We start from the raw sequence: 18,211 nt of genomic DNA, 5'->3' as shown, positions 1-18,211 counted from the left end.
ACCAGCGTGGGGAGGTCAGGGAGGCTTCTCAGCACCAGGGACATCCAGCATATCCGGACAGGTGGCAGATTTCAATCTAGACAGCCAGGGAGATGGTCTTGGGCTGAAATCTTTATCCAACATCAGCCACACCAGAATGTTCCACTGCTCAGAAGGGATTCTTTTCCCATCCACCTCACTCCTGCTCTCCCATCCCTCTGGCTACCTGTAAAATTGGAACTCTGCCAGCCAGTTCTGCCTCTGGGTCTTTGCAGAATGACAGCTCAGGGACTAGGGTTGGCTGAGACCTGGACCAACTTGTAGCCAAGAAGGTCCAGAGCTGTGCATTCTAGGGCAGCTGCACAGTGGAATTTCCATCTGGAATCAGCTGTAGCCAGTAGCCATAAACACCTCCCTCCCTTCCTGTCCTGCCTGCCTCCACCCAGCCCTAGTACCAGCCCCTCACCAACATTAAACAGGTATAGGGAGGCCATCCTTGTTTGTCCCTGTGGGTCTAGGTTTCTGCTGGCCCGAATTCAGATGTGATGGCTAGAGCTTCAGCAGCCATTTTGGGCTCCCGAATGGATCTGCCTAGCTCACTCCCTACCTTCTATCCCTCCTTCCAAGAAAACTAAATTAAAAGGAACTCATATTTATGGAGCACCTACTGTGTACCAGGTGCTGTGCCTTGTGGTTTGTATTATTTCTTCCCACCAACCCCATGCGATGGGTATCACTAACCCTAATTGTGTAATGTCCCTATAAAAGTGTTTGAGGTCATATATGGAACAGAATAGTTCCCACAAAGTCCCAGGCCCTTGGAACTCTCATAGCAGACATTCAAGGTATGAGGTGTCATGATCCTCATTTTACAGATGGGGAAGCTGGGTTTCAGGACGTTGTACAGACTCACCCAGTTACTAGAAAGAGACAGAGCCAAGTCTGGAACCCCCATGTCTCTGATTCCAAACTTAGGTTCTTTCTAGCACCATGCAGCCACTAATGTCCACCCGCTGTGGAAAGATGCTGCCCTACCTTGACCTCCACCCTGAACCCAGGGATCTGAAAAGCCTCTTCTGTGTGTATACGTGTGTGTTTTCACTGAACACTCTTTAAAAGTGGTTGTAAAGAAAAGAACAAGCAGTAAGCAGGTTATGAGAAAATAACAAAACTGTACAGGGAATTGTCTTTTGTGTTCTTGCAAAGTCATTGGAATAACCCGGTGTGATTTGTGATTCAAATGGAAATGCAGGTGTTACCAGCCGAGGAGCTTACTTCCTAAGCTCCCCAGCACAAGCCTCCCCAGTGCTTTCCTGTCTCCTTTTTAGACAAAAACCTTCCTCTTCAGCCTTGAAGGACTGTTCTGTCTTGTGCTTGCCTTTGGCACTAAAGCAGGCACCCTAGGCTGGCTGGGGAGAGCGCAAGTCTCCATCTCAGGGAGGAGATTTGAGCGAAGCACCTCCGCTCTTAGCATCTCAAGCACAGCACACGGCTGTGCTTTTCACGTGCTGTGTGTCATTAAGCAAACCACCACCCCTCTCTGGGTTTCTCTTTTCTCATCTGTAAAATGAAAATGATTTTTAAAGTCTTCCCCACCACACACCTGATTTTCTATGAAGAGAACAGGCCTGGATTCAGACCCCAGCTCTGACACCTGGATGACCTTGGGCAGGTCACTTTACCTCTCTGCCTCAATTTCTTCATCTCCAATTAGCAGCCAGTACCTGTCAAAGGAGTATATTCAATAAACTCATTTCCTACAATGTATTAAGGACCTACTGTGTGTCGACCATTGTCCATTTTCACAGTTAGGCATCGGGCACTCCAATCACACCCCTATTTTTCAGTCACTGATGTATGCCAACACAAAAATAGGGGAGTCTCTCTTCTCTCAAGAAGGGGGTGGGCACTTCTGAGTTCTTGACCCTTGTCTTAGTGAAGATTCCATCCATAACAAAGGCCCAGATGAAGTGGCTTAACCACACAAGAGGTGATGCTGTCCCGTAGGCAAAGGCCAGAAGAGGCCGTTCAGGGCTGGTGGCTCCACAGCCTTCAGGGACCAAAATTCCCTGTCTTGCTACTCTGCCATCCTCAGTGAGCCAACTCATGGCTCATGGTGGCTGCCACAGCTCTGGCCATCCTGTCTGAATTCCAGCCAGCAAGAAAGAGGAAATAGGGGGGAAAGCAAAGCACTCCCCCTTTTAAAGAGAATTCCAAGGAGCGCCGCATAACACTTGCTGCTTCATCTCATTGGCCAGAACTCATCACCGTAGTACACTTAGCAACAAGGGAGGCTGGAGAATGTACCCAGCTATAAATTGGAGTTCTTATGACTAAGGGAAAGGGGGAGAGTGAATCGTAGAAAGTACCTGGCAATCTTTCTAGCCATAGCTCTATTTTAGATTTGGGGGCTTTTTCCTGGAGGAACCCTCACAGCCACCCTCTGATGTAACTACTCTTACTGTCCCCATTTTACAGCTGAGGCACATGGAGGTCAGAGGCATACAGGGGCTTGTCCAAGGTCCCACAGCTGGTGAGCCACAGGGTCCTTCCACTGTAACCTAAAGCTGCAGGCAGAGAACGGGAACTTCCACTCCAACTCCATCAGGAGGATCTTTCCTGCCCCCAGAGGACCCAGATTCTGTAGAGAAGCTTCCTTCGTCTTTATTTAATAAATTTTAGAGCAGCCTTGAACCCAGAGGCCTCCCACCCACTCTGGACTTGAGAATCGTTGAGGGTTGGAGGCATGGCATTGGTGATTGGTTGGTGAAGATGCGGGGGGAGAAGCCCGGGAGGACTGGCCTCTGCCCACCACGCGTGGGCCTCACTCCCTGTCCTCCTGCAGGTCAGCGGCCACTTGGACTACGCCAGGCAGATGGGCGTCATCCTGAAGGCCGTGGGCATCCACACCAAGCCAAGCTGCGACGAGAAGGGGCTCTTGCTGGCCCCAGGCAGCCCGCCCCAAGAGGAGCCTCTTCAGGCAGCAGCCCCCTCCTCATCAGACAAGACCACCAACCAGGATGGGCAAAGCCAAGGTCCCACATCCCCTTTGGGAGACGCCCCCAAAGCAGCCACATGCCTTGACCCCAGCCAAGCCCAAGTGCCAGTGGGACTGGACCAGCCTGAAGGGGCCTCCCTTCCTGCTGCTGCCAGCCCTGCTGAGAGCCCCCCCGTCTGCAGCCATGGCATGGGCCCCAACCCACTGGGCTGCCCCGACTGTGCCAGCGAGACACAGGGGTCCTGCCCAGGGCTGGACTGACCCCGGAAGAGTCACTCTCCCAGATTTCTACATGCAGCGCTGTCTTACCCCGCTCCACCGGGTCCCTCACACGAGCTCTGGAGATGCAGAATTTCTACCACTGCCTTTCCTAAATTGAAGACATTGGTACTAGAAGGAGGGGGATTGTGAGAAGACACCGTCCCCTCCCCAGGGAAGCAAGGCTAGAGCCCTGCAGAGTCAACCAAGCACGGTATAGAGCCCCAGGGCTAGACCAGCCGTGGGCCTCCTGTGCTTCGGGGCAGAGCTGCAGGGTCTGGTCGCCCATCGGGTGGCTCAGGAGCTCTGTGGCAGGCTCCCACCCAGCCACGCTCCGCAGCCTCAAAAGCCTGGGGTCTGCCGACCCATTCTCCAGGGCTGCCTGCCAGCCCACAGGCACCACTGCCACACCTACAGAGCAGGTACCAGTGGGGCAGGCAGCTTATTCTCTCTGCTCTTGGGAGATCCGATGAGACCTGCCACATGCAGCGGTACAGGCTGTGCACCGAACAACTACAGGGGCAGCGTCGGAAAGACGTGATGTGAAGGGCGCCCCCCAAGGTTATGCCACGTAGTGGCCCTGGATATAATTGTTACAGAACGTGGTGAAAAAATGCTGGACCAGCAGGCAGTGTGGACGGAGACTGGGCCTGTGACGAGAATGAATTAGGTGGGAAAGGACCTCCTATAGCAGGAACAGAGGCGTGGTGATTCTAATAATAAATAATAATAACAGCTACCGTGTGTTAGGTATTTACTGTGTACAGGGTGCTTACATGGATTGTCTCAGTTGACCCTCACAACAACCCTATGAGGTAGGTACTATTATTATCTTCATTTTCACTTGCAGACCCAGAGAGGTTAGGTAAGCTGCCCAAGATCACACAGATGGTCAGTCTCAAACTCCATTCAGTCGGCCTCTAGAGCCCAAGCTCTTAGCCACTGTATCTGCATCCCTGGAACCATCCCCTTTGGTCCTCCCACTGTCCCTGAATGAGCGGGCCAGAGATAATCCACTCCCCCCCCACCCCCCCCCCCCCGCATCGTGCAGATGGGGAAACCAAGGCCCAGGCAGAGAAAATATTGACAAGCTCAGGGGAGGCAGCGAGGAGTGGGGAGAGGCAGGGGAATTAGAGTGTTGGAGCCAAGTTGGTCCTCAGGGGTACGTGTATTTGTTTGTTCTTTCAAAAAATATTTACAGAACTCCTACTGCTGTTAATCCAAACAGCTCATGTCACCCATGGAAAACTGAGGCCCCGAGAGAGGAAATGACGTTGCTGAGGTCCCAAAGCAAATTCAGGGCAGAGTCTGGACCAGAACCCAGGACACCTGCACCCAGAGTCTCTTCCCACCTCACCAGCTGCTTCTCCAGCCCGAGTGGCCCCTCAAGAGAAATCAGTTCACACCACGGTCACCGCCTCAGCTAGTGTTTATTGAGAGTCCACTGGGGCAGGCCTGGGGGTAGAGGGGGAGCCCCAATAAGCACCATGGCCCCTCTACAGCCAGCGGCATGGCCAGAATTGAGTCTACTCAGCACCAAGGAGAGCTCCAGGCCGCCAGTGGTGGCCCCTGGGAGTTTGGGTTGATGGAACTTGGAGGTGGGAAGCAGGGTAAGAAAAACCTCAGACTAAAAAGAAACCTAGGGCTTCCCTGGTGGCACAGCGGTTAAGAATCTGCCTGCCACTGCAGGGGACACGGGTTTGATCCCTGGTCCGGGAAGATCCCACATGCCGCGGGCCAACTAAGCCTGTGAGCCACAACTACTGAGCCTGCGCTGTGTAGCCCTCGAGCCACAACTACTGAAGCCCGCACGCCTAGAGCTCGTGCTCCGCAACAAGAGAAGCCATTGTAATGAGAAGCCTGCACACCGCAACAAAGAGTAGCTCCCGCTCGCCGCAACTAGAGAAAGCCTGCACCCAGCAATAAAGACCCAACTCAGCCATAAATAAATAAACTTAATTTAATTTAAATTTAAAAAAAAAAGAAACCTAAAGCAGGTAAACTTTGGGAACCAAGAGTTCCCCCCTCAGAAAAAACCAGGCCCCTGTGCCAGGGTCCACCTGCCTGCCCGAGGGCACCAGCCCGCACCAGGGACGGCTCTACAACTCTGCTGACACAATGGCCACCACTCCCACTTCCCTCACTGATCCCCGGGAAGGCCAGAAGATGGTGGGCAAGGGCTGGTTCTGCCCCCCATCAGCTGGTTCCCTTCTAGGCCCAAGGAAGTCCAGGTAGAGGAACACCATTCCTGGCACTGAGCAGAAGCCGCCAGCTATCCCTTTGGCTCCAGGAGACGCAATGCAGCCGCCTGGGAGCTGGGGCGGGGGCCCTACCCAGCATCCAGAGCCAGGAGTTGGGGAACCAGAGTCAGCCCGTGGGATCTGGGCCAGGGCTGAAGAGGAGGAGGAAAGTGGAAGAACAGTGGGAACAAATAGCCCTTCCTGGGCCTCAGCCAGAGGCCAGGGGGCTGGACGGCCAGGAGCTATAACAGCAGGGACCACCAACCAACCACCTGCCAAGCGCTGGGCATTCTGCGTGCGTTATCCTAACGCTCAAGACACCCTATGAAGCAGGCATCATTACTCCCATTTTGCATGTGGAATAATAGGCTCAGAGAGGTTAATTAACTTCTACAAGGACTGGTAAGTGGTGAAGCAGAGGTTCAAATTTACGCCTGCCTGACTCCCAGGCTCGGATGCTTTATGTGCAGGCAGCTGTATCCTGAGAACCTGACTGGTCCGAAAACTGTCTAGCAAACCATTCTCAGGGTTAACGATCACCTGAACCAGCACATTTCAAACCGTAATGTGCGCAGGATCCACCTGGTGATCAGCAGGTCGGGGTGGGGCAGAGGCGTGCATTTTTAACAGACTCCCGGGAGCTGATGCGGTGGCCCATGGACGAGACTTGGAGGAGCAAGGAATTTGGCCAGCACCAAGCCACCTCTGCAGACAGAGGTGTCCCTCCCATGCAGTCTGATAGAACGTGCAAAGGAGATGGTTTTCTTCAGCCTAATCTGGACCAAGAGGTCCTTACCCCACTCCCTGGAGTCCCCCAGCCTTGCTCTACACACATCCACAAGTTACACTCAATAGTGGGGCATCCTGGAGAATGCCACTATGAGAATGCCACTATATGGAGAATGCCATCCCCCACTATGCTGTACTGAGCCAGCAACTAGCCCTGTTGTGGGCAGGGGGAGCTGGCTCATTGCAGCCCACTGGAGCTCAGCGGGCTCCCGGGAGACCTGGAGCCTTCTGGTTTTAGCCAAGAGCTGGTCCAAGGCCTCAGGGACTTGTTCCCATCCAGTCCAGCTCTCCAAGCCTGCGTCAGTCCGTGGGGGTACCCAGCGGATGCAGCTGCAGCCCCGGCTCCGCGGGATCAATGTTGAAGAAGTTGACTGCGGCAGTGGTCCTGGCAGGCGGCAGGGGGTCCCGGGTGGCCTCTCCAGGCAGCAGCAGCTGGGCCGTGAGTTGCAGACCTGAGGAGCCCCCCGAGCCCGGGTCCGAGTCCGAGTCCACGTTCGGCAGCAGGGGCAGGGGCAGCACGTGCTGCAGGCTCAGGCCCGGCCGTGGGCCGCTGTGAGAGGTACGCATGGAGGGCGAGGCAAGACTGGGCCGGTGCTTCCGGGGGCAGTGGGGACACGGCAGGAACCTGCCCAGGGCCCGCTTGAAGTCCCGCATGAAGAGTGGGTAGATGATGGGGTTCATGGTGCTGTTGCAGTAACCCAGCCATGTAAGGACATCAAAGAGCCCCGGGGAGATGCAGTCACACACGGCCTGGAGGGATGGGGCACGTCATGCCTGGTCCTGAAGGAGGGACGCAGGCCACCCCACCCAGCATGGATGGGACAGACACATAAACACGTGGAGAGGCGGCCCGCCCTCCTCCCTCCCCGGGTCTGGGCAGGGGTGGGGCTCAGGGCCTCCCCAACAAGGCGTGGACTCACCTGCCCCTCGTGGTAGCATTACCTGGGCTATGTTGACCACAAAGAAGGGCAGCCAGGTCACAAAGAACATGCCCAGCAGGATGCCCAGTGTCAGGCTGGCCTTCAAGGCCTTCCTGCTGTGCTTGGTGGCTAGACGCCTGCTGTCAGCTGACTCCACCTCGGGGCATGGGGTCCTGGGCACCTGCGGAAAGGAAAGCCACGTGATTCAGTGAAGAATGAACCTCGGTCTGACCCTGTTCCCAGCCACAGACTGAGCCTTACTCCTAATTCTAGACAGAGCCCTAGTTCCAGTATTAAACTGAGCCCTGACCCTTGAATGAGCTCCAATTGTAGTCCTAGACTGAGGCCTGACCCTGACTCCCGACTGAACCTTGACCTTGGCTTCAGACTGAGCCCTGATATCAGCGATAAGCTAAGCCCTACTCATGGCCCTGAACCCCTGATGCCTACCATAGGTTGAGCCCTACATAAACAAGATCTCAAACTGAGCCTCAACCCTGGACCAGACTGAGCCCAATTTTAGCACCAGACTGAGCCCTGATTCCAGAAATAGACGGAGCCTTGGTCCTGGTCCTGCACCGAGCTATGACCCTGACCCAACGCTTCACAAGGAGCTCTAGGAAGTACAGTGAGATTTCCGAGGTGCTGGGGCTCATGGTCATGTGTGTTGGCCAGTGTCAAATGTTGTCCTTTGCAAGGAGTGTGGGTCTTCTGAACTGTTGCATTTGTGTTTGGGGCAGTGTTGTCCTGCACTGCACTTTGGCACTACAAGAATTAGCTGCAATTGAACAGCACTTGACAAAAGAGGGCAGTTGCTGTCCAGGGCTTGGCAATCTCTTTGCCTGTGGATTCTCTTCATATTTTGGCGTGATGGTTTTGTCTGCACCACTACTCTCATACTCCACAAAATAAAGTGCATTTTTGAAAATATGTGCCCATAACAAATGTGTACAATTAAATCTGTATAAATTACTAGGGATGCAAGCAACCTCGGCATTTTACACACAGATTTCACTGTGGACTGACAGACATCTCCATTCCCACACGTGGACTCTGTGAGCGGGAACTAGGGGAGAGGAGGAGGAAAAAACTAGGAGTTGCTCCATGGGGAACACGGCATGAGGGGTTAGAATGTGACTTTACAAATGGGAGCGTGGGCATCCCAAAACATTAAAAAGGCTCTCTGATCCCAGATGACCCATTAGCCCAGAGGTTCTCTTAATTTTTTCAACTTTGTGAGTCCATTGAGACTCTAATGAAATCTACAAAACCACTCCTCAGAAAACAAAAAGCTTATAAAATTTTATAAATACACACAGAGAAAAAAGTTCCCTCATGTCCAGAGGGTTCAGAGACCACTGTGAAGTCCATCCATGAAACCCCTAGGGGTCCATGAAAGCTGGAATGTGAAGCCCTCCTCTGAACCATGTATTGTAATCAGTTTGGATTTTCTTATATCAGCTTTCCACAAGGCAAGATCCACCTATATTGACAATTTTTAAGTAAATACCGGTATGCAGAGGTGCGCACAATTTATTGAATTATGAAGGGGTACGTGGGCTGCCTGGGAATATACCTGGGCTTTGAAAGCCAGGGATTTCCCCCCAACATTTCCTAAACTGCATGAGAGCCCAGCTTGGCTCTTGAGGCAACCAAATATCGCTTGAGTATGGGAAGATGAAAGAGAAGGAGGCAGGAAGGGAACCAGATTCCCAGGCAAACTTCACAGATGAAAATGGGGTGGAGGAGGCAAAGCCAAGTTGTGTCAGCCCTGTGAGCACCAAAGCCATACCCCCTACCCCATTCCCCTCCCAGCCCTTTTGCTCTCCCCGCCTCCTCAGGGTAGCCAGGCTTGGTTGCTGTCCGTGGTGCTGAAAACCCAGCTGCATACGTACAATATCTTTCTATAGGATCTGGAATGGCAGTGGGCCGGAGAGGGGAGACAGGCACACTGCAACTCCCACCCTTCGATGTGTTTCTCCAAGTGAAATCTGGTTAGACAAATATCAAAGACACCCAGAGCAGCCTAAAGGAGGCCTTTGATTTCTCCCCTCTGTCTTGGTGGGGCAGCATTGTGCAGAGGCAAGAGCTTGTTTTAAGACAAGTGATCTGGCTTCAAATCATGCCTCTACCACTTACTCGCCCTGTGATCTTGAGAGTCTCTGTTTCCACATCTGTAAAATGGGAGAAAATACTCACCTTACGGAGTTGCTGTGAACCTGTGGATATACATGCATGCACAGTGCCCAACATAGAGTAAGTGTAAATACATAGCAGCCCTGATGTCGATTCAGCGGTATGAGAATGAGGCTGGGGGAGTTTTTAGCACCCTCAGGAGCCCTGTTTTTCTGCCAGCAGCTTGAGCTTTCCAAATCAGCACAGATGTCAGGACAAATGCTCTGACCCACTATGCTATAGCAAGGAAGAAAAAGAGGATCTGCTTTTCTCTCTCCTTCTCATTTTCTCTTCTCCAGAGTGAACTCTATATGGCTCCCGTGGCCCCACCTGTTCAACCTGGAGGGAGAGGCTCCTGCTTCCCCAAAAGAATCTCCTAGGATCTACCGTGACTTTGAATTGCTGCCACCAGTGGGGCCAGACATATGGGGTAGAGGGAGACACCGTCTCCAGAAAGCCCTAGCCACACAGGTACCCCCTGGCCCCTGAAGACCTGGGGAGGGGGCAAAAGACAGCTGTGATCTTCCTAGAGCTCTAGGGCACTAGGGTACCAAGGCATTCAGGGAGACATTTGGGGGCAGTCATCAGGGGAGGGTGATCCAGAGGAGACAACCATGATCTGAGAGCCCCCCTCTAGTCTTCCTGGGAGCAAACCTGTATTTCTCTTTCTCCTCTTCTCCCCAAAGAGTTGACCCAAGAACACAAGCAAGAGGGAAAAGAGAAGGAATTGAGGCTCAGAGACGGTGGGGGAACCTTCCCAAGGTCACACTGTGCCAGTACAAAGCCTCAAGCAAAAGCACCAGTGACCCCAAATGATCATCTCCACTTATTGAGCACTTACTATGCATCAGCAGTTGATGTTCATTCTGCCACCGAGTCCTTATGGGAGGAAGGTATTATAATCTCCATCTTGCAGATGAGGTCCAGAGAGGCAAAATAACTTTCCAGGAGTCACCCAGCAGACAAGTGCTGAGTTAGGGAATCAAAGTCATCTCTGGCTCCAGAAACTGCACTTCACCAGGCTGCTTCCATTTTGGAGGATGGAACCCCCAAGTAAAACCCCACCACTGTCACTGAGAGGCCCTCATCAAGCGGAAGCCGATGGCAACCTCCAGGCCACACTCTGGGTTCTGGCTGATGCCAGCCTCACCCTTCCCACTTCTCTCTGCCCTGTAGCCACCTCGTGGCCCCCTGGCACGTTCTGTTGTTTGCATGTCCCTTATACATGTCTGTGGCATTTGTCACTGTCAGAGGGCAGCTACTGGAGGACAATTGGGCAGTGCCCTTCCAGGAGGCAAGTCCGCTTACAGGTCCTTATGTCCATAAAAACCAGTACCTGTGTCTCTACACTTGGCTTGGGCAAGAACGTGTACCACAGCACCATTCGTGATAGGAAAAAAATTGGAAACAGCCCAAAAGTCCATCAAAAGGAGAGTGGTTAAATAAACTCCGGTACGTTACCACTATAGAATACAACACAGATGTTTAAAAGAATGAATTGATCAAATGGAAGGATCTCCATGACACATTATCAAATGATAACGGCAAGTTGTACAAACAAGAGATACAGCATGATTCCCTTTGTTTAAAAAAATACAAAAAGCAAAGCACTAAGTTTCTTTAGGTACATAAACAAATATGGAAACACACAGAAAAAGAACCGGAAAGACACTGAGAGACCTAGGAGTGGGAGGTGATTGGATGGGGTCAGAGAGGTCTTTTATTTTATTGTTATTGATGAATTTTCATTTTAAAGTGTACTTATGTATTCCCTCGTGTAAATTCAAATTTGTACGATCATCTAATCATAGTGTGAGTGTAATAGAATAGACCCTGGAGCCAGACTGCCGGGTTTAAATCATGGCTCTGTTACTAACTAGCTGAGTGACCTTAAGCAAGGTACTTTACCTCTCTATGCCTCAGCTTTCTCATCTGTAAAATGGCAATTACAATGGCATCTACCTTGTAGGATTGTAGTAAGGATTAAATAAGATAATAGAAAGTTACTTGAACAGTGCCTGGCACATAGGAAGTACCGTGTGATTGTTAGTGATCCTTGTTGTTGTTTATTGTTATTTGTGTTCACCTCAGCTCCTTCATAATGAGGCTGCTGATGGCAGCGAGGGTGATTTTCCCCCTAGAAAGTCTCAAAGGGGGAAAGCTGCCCAGAACCGTGCATTTTTACCATCAAAAGGAAAGGATGGGAATTAACATTTGTCAAGCACCTACTATGCACCAGGTTTATATATATCATCTCATTGATTCTTCAAACAGCCCCAAATGACAAATAGCATTACCCCTGAGATAGAGGGAGGTGAGTGACTCATCCACAGTCATCCAGCTGCGATGGGAGAGAGGCAGGATTTGAACCCGTGCTCAGCCAGACGCACAAGCTCCTGTGCCCTGCCCCAGCTGCACCGGCAACCTCGTTCTCAGCAGCAGCCAAGGCTGTCATGCTCGGCTCTGCTCCTCTGCCAGCCTCTCCCACTCAGCCCCCTCCTCCCCCTCCAAGATATTTCTGTGATCACAGCCTCCTCTGAGGAGGAGGAAGCAGAGGTGGAAGGGAAGATGGATCACTAGGACAGAATGATGCATAGCTGGGTGATGGAGGGTGAAAAAGCTGGGGGAGGAGGACAAGGAGGAGAAACTGAGGGAGAGAAGGAAGATATGAAGAGAGGGGTGAGCTAGAACGGAGGGAGGGGGGATAGAGAAGGGGAAAAGACGAGGTGGAGAGGAAGACGATAGGGAAAGGGTTTTGACCACAGAGACACCGGAATCCTGGCAGAGAGAGAAAGAGACTAAGAACGCAGGAATGCCCAGCTGAGCCTCCTGCTGCTGCCCCCCATCAGGCTGAGCACCCACACTGGCCCCTCTGGAATCCCCCAAGGATGCGTACCATCCCCACATGGGCACCCACCTTTCACATACACACACACACACACACATACACTCCTGCCCTGGCAGCATCTCACTCTGGCACCACCACCACCTCTCACACCCCTCTCTCCAACCCCAGCCCATATGCCCTGCCTGACCTCTAAGCAGAACTCTTTCTCACAGCCCCTGGGGCTGGCAAGACCTGCCTGAAACCCCTGAGCCAACCAGTGGCTTTTTAAAAGGCCATTCACATCAATAGGCAGATGTGGTGGATAGAGGCATAGAAAGATGCTCCAGCCAGCTCAGCTCCCATGTCTGAAACCCCAGAAGAGCCAGGACTTCAGGGATTAGTGCCCAGCCCCCTTCCCTCTGTGGGGAAGCTAGAGGCTGGATCGGAGAAGGAGCTAAGGGTTCAGTGAGGCTGGGAAGAGGAGGAAAGGGGCCTAACAAACACACCCCCAAGTTCTGTTCATTCTCATCAGTTCCTTTAGGTCCAGGCACTGAGAACGCCTCCATCCCCAGGCTGGATGCTGCTGGACTCTGGGGCAGGCCAGCTTGGGTGGGGGAAGTGGGTCACAATCCAGGAGGCCAGAGTAGAGGTGGCATCCCAGAAGCAAATTCCCCAAATGCAGGCAATTCTCCAGGCAATAAGGAAATTTGCCCTGCAGAAGGCTTGCTTAGGATCTGAGTGGGTTTGGAAGCAAGGGCAATGGTAAATTCTGACACTACCTCATTCAAATAAAGAGAAAAGGCTTTCCAGAAAGTAGGAAGTATTTGCACAAACACATTTCTGGCTTGAGAGGCTGCGGGTCATTCTGCCAGCTAAATGACCCATGAAGACTCCTCCCAGCCTTTGGTTTTGTGACTTCCTTGCTTCAGTTTGCAAACGTATGCACAGGGAATAATAGATCCTGAATGTTTACTGGCAGAGGCACCCTTCTTATAAGCTCCAGAACCCTCATCATGATAGGGTTTCGTGGTCAGTGTCTCTCTCTCCAGCTAGAAAGTAGATTCCAAGAGGGCAGGATCTTCTCAGACCCACTCATCCCTGCAACCACAGCACGAGGGAGGTACTCAACACAGTACCAAGGAAGTGAATCAATGTACTAAAAAGTGCAGGATTCATCAGCTACAAGAACTGCTTCTGAAAGTGGGAGAAAAGGGAGAAATGTGAGTTGGATTGAATCCTTGGCTCTGTGAAGCACTGTTGTTCATTTCATTTCTCTCATCACTGTGCACTGACCACTCGTGACACGCCAGGCACTGTTTTAGGTGCTGGGAATATAGCGATCGAGACAAGTCCTCACCCTCATAGAACTTACATTCTAGTAGGAGGAAATAAACAGTCAAACAGTAAATGGGAAAGTATATAGTATGTCAGGCGGTGGTATTTGTTGCTGAGAATAACTTAGGAAATTAGGACTGGACGGGGTCTGGACAAGTGTGGCCGTTACTACTCTTGACGAAGTGATTAGGGAAGACAGCCAAGCAGAGGCCAGAAGAAAGTGATGGAAGTTAGGGGGAGAACCATGCGGAGATGTGAGGAAACGGCACTTCAGGCAGAGGGAGCAGCAAGTGCAAAGGTCCTGAGGCAGAAGTGTGCTTGGTATGCTCAAGGAATAACAAGGGGGCCAGGGGAGCTGAAATAGAAGGAGTGTGGAGGGTGGTGGAAGGAAAGGAGGCCAGAGAAGGAGCAGAGGAATGACATAACAGGACCTGCTTTTTTTTTTCTTTTTTTTTTTTTTTTGCCCATGCCTCACAGCCTGCGGTGAAAGTGCCAAGTCCTAACCACTGGACCACCAGGGAATTCCCAGGACCTGCATTTTAAAGGGATCACTGTGGCTGCTGTGTAAGATCAAAAGGGAGCAAGGATGGGCTCAGGAAGCCAGTGGGTGGTCACTGTAATAACCCCGGCATCAGAAGCCCAGGGGGCCGAGGGAGGCAACCGAGACATGAGAAGTGTTTTGAAAGCAGAAAGCACACTGGGTGTGCAGTGTGAGCAAAAGAGAGGCATCCAGGTTACCTCCAAGGTTCCTGGCCTGAGCAACTGATATCAGTTAGTCGATATGAGGAAGACAAGGGAGGGACTATGTCTGGAGCCTGGAAAATCCGGAGTTCTGTTGTGGGCAGCGGTAAGTAAGTGGCCCAGGCTGGAAGTCATCAGTGTGTAGGTGTTACTTCTGGTCATGGCACAAGACCAGCTCACTAAGTGAATGTGGGAAAAGAGCAAGGGGGTCAGAGGACTGAGGCCGGGGGATGCCTCGGATGGTGGCGGAGCAAGAGGACCCAGTAGAGGAGACTGAGAAGGCACAGCCGGTGGCGTGGAGGGTCTCACACCGGTTGGCGTCCCTGAGGTCAGTGTTTTAAGAGCGTGTCACCGCCCACAGGCAGCACAACGCTCAGATCCAGGCGTTGGCATCAGCCAGACCTGAGCTTGAACCTCACTAACCAGCTGTGCAACGCTGGGCAAGTCACCTCCCCTCGGTTTCCCCAGAGGTCAAACAGGGATGATGATTACTTGCCCCGTTCGGTGTTCGGGGGATTCGCTTAGCTCAGTGCCGGGCAGGTAGAGAGCGCTCAAAGGCTGTGGGGCTGCAGCTGTTAGCACTTGGGGGACACCTGCCCAGGTGCTGAGGCCACAGTCTCAGGTACAATCCTGGCCAGTTAGCTTCATGGAAAGAAAATCTATGCATCACAGACATTGCTGGAACCGAGAATCCAGACCAAGGCCGGCCAACTTCTCACCTCCTTAGTCACTGGGGCAGAGCTCCCCAGAGTGTGAGAATTGGAGATACCCTTGGGTAGTAAATGGACACCCCATAAAATAACTGAGTCACAGAGTGGGAACATAGGCCTTTACAGTTCCCTCCCAGCTCTTCTGGTTACGTCAAGAGAAAGTCTCGTGTCAATGGTACTGTGTCTTTAATGTCCCTCCAACATCTAACAAAGAGAAAGCGGGCCTCAGGCTCAGCATCTCCAGCCATCCAAGCTGGACTTCAGTCACACTGCCGGTGCTTCTGCAGCCTCACTGAGGCTGTGTTTGTGATCACCTTCTATTTATGGCAAGGATACTGACTGTCCATTTCCGGAAGAGAAAAGAAGTTTTCTTTCTAAATAAATTCATAGAAGTAAAAAGATAAATGAGATGACTCCAAGGAAATGCTAAGTACATACGGATGCAGAGGCTTGAGGAGTGTGTGAGGGTGGGTGGAGGGGTAGCAAGGCAGACACCACAAGGCAGTTCTCAAACGCCTGAAGTCTGGGAAACGCTCCTTTACAAGAACCCAGGGAGAGAGGATGGATGGCCCAGGGCAGCTGCCTCACAGCTGCAGAACCAAGTCAGGGTCACAGCCACCTGCTGAGACTCAAGAACGTTCTCCAGTGAGTACAGATTGGGGAGAGAGCAGGGCCGCAGCCAGGACCTCCTGTGCACCCAAGACCCTGTCCTCCTACTTGATTGGCCTCACTGCTGGGATGACACGGGTAAGCCGCTCTGGGGGGGGCTGCCGACCAGGGTGTTAGCCTCTCAGCCCCCATCTATCCAGTGACCCCCCCCAAGGTACCTCCCATCCTGCAGGCACCTCCTCCACCTGAGGCTACACCAAGATGACACTGGAGAGCCCATGTGGGATCTTCTTGGGGGCCTGTGACCTAATTCTCTAGGGCTCAGGCCTGGTCAGTCTAAAGTCCCATCCCTTGGCATAAACAATAGGGCTCGGGCACCGTGTGACCCACTCCACTCTAGACACTGCAGACCTTGAGCAAAGAGCACCTACCCCATTCACAAGTAATCAGTGAGCACCTACTATGTACCGTGGAGATCAAAACCCACTCAGATACACCCAGCCCTCGTGGGAGCTTACACTCCAGTGGGGGAGGCAGACAATGAACAAATCAACAAATAAACTGGGGATCGGGATCAAGAATAAAAGGGTGGGGGAGGGCGGGGAGGTCTGCAGACAGTGTGGTCAGGGAGGGCCTCTGGGAAGGGGTGACCTGTGAGCTGAAGAAGAGTCTCAGTCAGGCAAGGGCGGCCCCAGGGGAAGAACATTCCAGGCAGAGGGCACAGCCAGTGCAAAGACCTGGGCACAGAATCCGTCTGGTGCCTACTAGGAGTGTCAGAAGGGCCACAAGACTGCTGCAGAGAAAGGGATGGGGAGGGGAAGAGGTGCAGCTGGAGAGGTTATCACGACCGGATCCCGAGGCCAGATCCTGACACAGGTCTCCCCTTTATCTTGAGAGCAATGGGGAGCCACTGGAGGGTTTGCAGCAAGGGAGTGAGGTGATCACGCTTCTGTTTTTGTTTGTGCAGCAAATGGATAGGAGTGGGTCTGGCGAGGAGGCAGGGGGAGCAAGCAGGAGACTATCAAAGGCTCCCAGGTAAGAAGCAATGGTGGCTTGGATCAGGAAGGTGGCATTGGAGAGGACACATGTTTAGAGGCAGCACCAACAGGCCTTGCAAATGGATCCCATGAGCATGAGGGAGAGAAGTTATTCCTAAGTTCCTGGTGTGCGATGCCATGGTGGTGCCACGATGGGGACGAGCAGGTGGGGAGAGTTGGGACCCCCTGAATTCCCTGTTGCACATGTTACCCTCGAGAAGACTGCCCCACATCCTGGAGCGTCCTGTGGACAGTTGGACATTGAGTCTGGAGTTCAGAAGAAAGATGGGAACTGGGAATGACCAATTGGAGGTCGTCAGCAATTGTATATTACGTGGCGGATGCCTAGTGGGCACCCAATGGCTGCTCATTCTTCTCCATCCCACAAGCCCGGGTCTCCCTGCGCGCCCCGGGTACCTGCAGCGTCTCCAAGGCCTGGACGGCCATGCCGGTGGTGAGGGAGGCCACCTGCACGGCCTGCTTGCGGGCGGCCAGCAGGATCCTGCAGTAGGTGAAGCAGATGGCGCCCGAGGGCAGGAAGAAGGTGAGGCCCGATGCCACCAGGACGAAGGGCAGGCTGGCCAGCAGGCGGCACTGGCCCGGGGCGGGCGCCCGCGCGCGGCCCAACTCGTGCCAGCCCAGCAGCAGGGGCAGGAAGGAGGCGAGCGCGGCCAGGCTCCAGGCGCTCAGGACCAGCGCCAGAGCGCGCGGGGGCGTCATGCGCAGCTTGTAGCGCAGCGGCGAGAGGATGAGCAGGTAGCGGTCCAGGCTGATGAGGCAGAGGTTGAGGATGGAGGCGCTGCAGCACATCACGTCGAAGGCGGCCCAGAGCAGGCAGAGGCCCCGCGCCAGCACCCAGCGCCCGTACAACGCGTTCAGCATGGCCGGCGGCATCACCACCAGCCCCACCATCAGGTCCGACGTGAAGAGCGACACCAGGAAGAAGTTGGACGTGTTGCGCAGCGTGGGCTGCGTGCAGATAAGCGCGATGAGCAGCGAGTTGGCGGCCGCCGTCAGCGTGATGACCACACACAGCGCGGCCGCCACCCAGCCGCTGCCCCCCGGCTCCGATGGCGGCCCCGACTCCCAGTCCGGGGTACTGTTGGTGGTGGGGCCCTGCTCTGGGACCATGAGGGCGGAGCGCGGGGACGTGAGGCCCGAAAGGTGTCCGGAGGACGAGGTAGGGTGGGCGGGGAGACGGGGAGAGGGACCTGCAGGAGCAGAGGCTGGATGGGCGTAGTCGGTGAGAACAGACCACCCCCCGGGGGCCGCAGGTGGGAAGATATGAATGGGGCTCTGGGTCAAGGGGCAGCAACCCGAGGAGGATGGAGAGGGGGTCTTTGGGCGCCCTCGGGTGTGACGTAGGGACACCTGGAGCAAACCGGTGAGAAGTCTGGGAGGGGGCACCCGACGAGCAGTCCTCCAGAAGGAGCGGCCGAAAGTCAGGAGGACCGGGACGCAGACTCTGGGCGTTTGGTCGGGTGGGAGCAGAGCGCCTAGAGGGGGCGGGCGGTAAGATGGGTCGAGGGCAGGGACGCGGGGAGGTGGGAGCCCAGGGCGAATGTGCGCTATCCAGGCCGCCCCGCGGCAGGT

General features: G+C 53.6%; 2 protein-coding genes across 16 annotated transcripts in view; one reads left to right on the top strand and one right to left on the bottom strand.

The window, feature by feature from the left end:
• The window catches only part of TMCO4 (transmembrane and coiled-coil domains 4), a 93,588-nt gene extending 89,614 nt beyond the window's left edge, over positions 1 to 3,974 (top strand). For all 15 annotated transcript variants that reach the window (XM_057551908.1, XM_057551915.1, XM_057551876.1 and 12 more), the window contains one exon: positions 2,825 to 3,974. In XM_057551908.1, the coding sequence (XP_057407891.1) occupies positions 2,825 to 3,238 (414 nt within the window). In that variant the 3' untranslated portion in view covers positions 3,239 to 3,974. The remainder of the gene's footprint in view (positions 1 to 2,824) is intronic.
• Positions 3,975 to 5,189: 1,215 nt separating this feature from the next.
• HTR6 (5-hydroxytryptamine receptor 6) lies at positions 5,190 to 17,967 on the bottom strand. Its single transcript, XM_007175043.2, has 3 exons — positions 17,036 to 17,967; positions 7,207 to 7,365; positions 5,190 to 7,014 (listed from the first exon to the last, which is right to left on the bottom strand). The coding sequence occupies exons 1-3, from the start codon at positions 17,747 to 17,749 to the stop codon at positions 6,565 to 6,567; spliced, it is 1,323 nt and encodes a 440-aa protein (XP_007175105.2). The 5' UTR covers positions 17,750 to 17,967; the 3' UTR covers positions 5,190 to 6,564.
• Positions 17,968 to 18,211: the final 244 nt, after the last annotated feature.

The sequence above is a fragment of the Balaenoptera acutorostrata genome, chromosome 1 (genome assembly GCF_949987535.1).
Source record: "Balaenoptera acutorostrata chromosome 1, mBalAcu1.1, whole genome shotgun sequence".
NCBI lineage: Eukaryota > Metazoa > Chordata > Mammalia > Artiodactyla > Balaenopteridae > Balaenoptera > Balaenoptera acutorostrata.
This window is presented reverse-complemented; position numbering and strand designations above follow the sequence as displayed.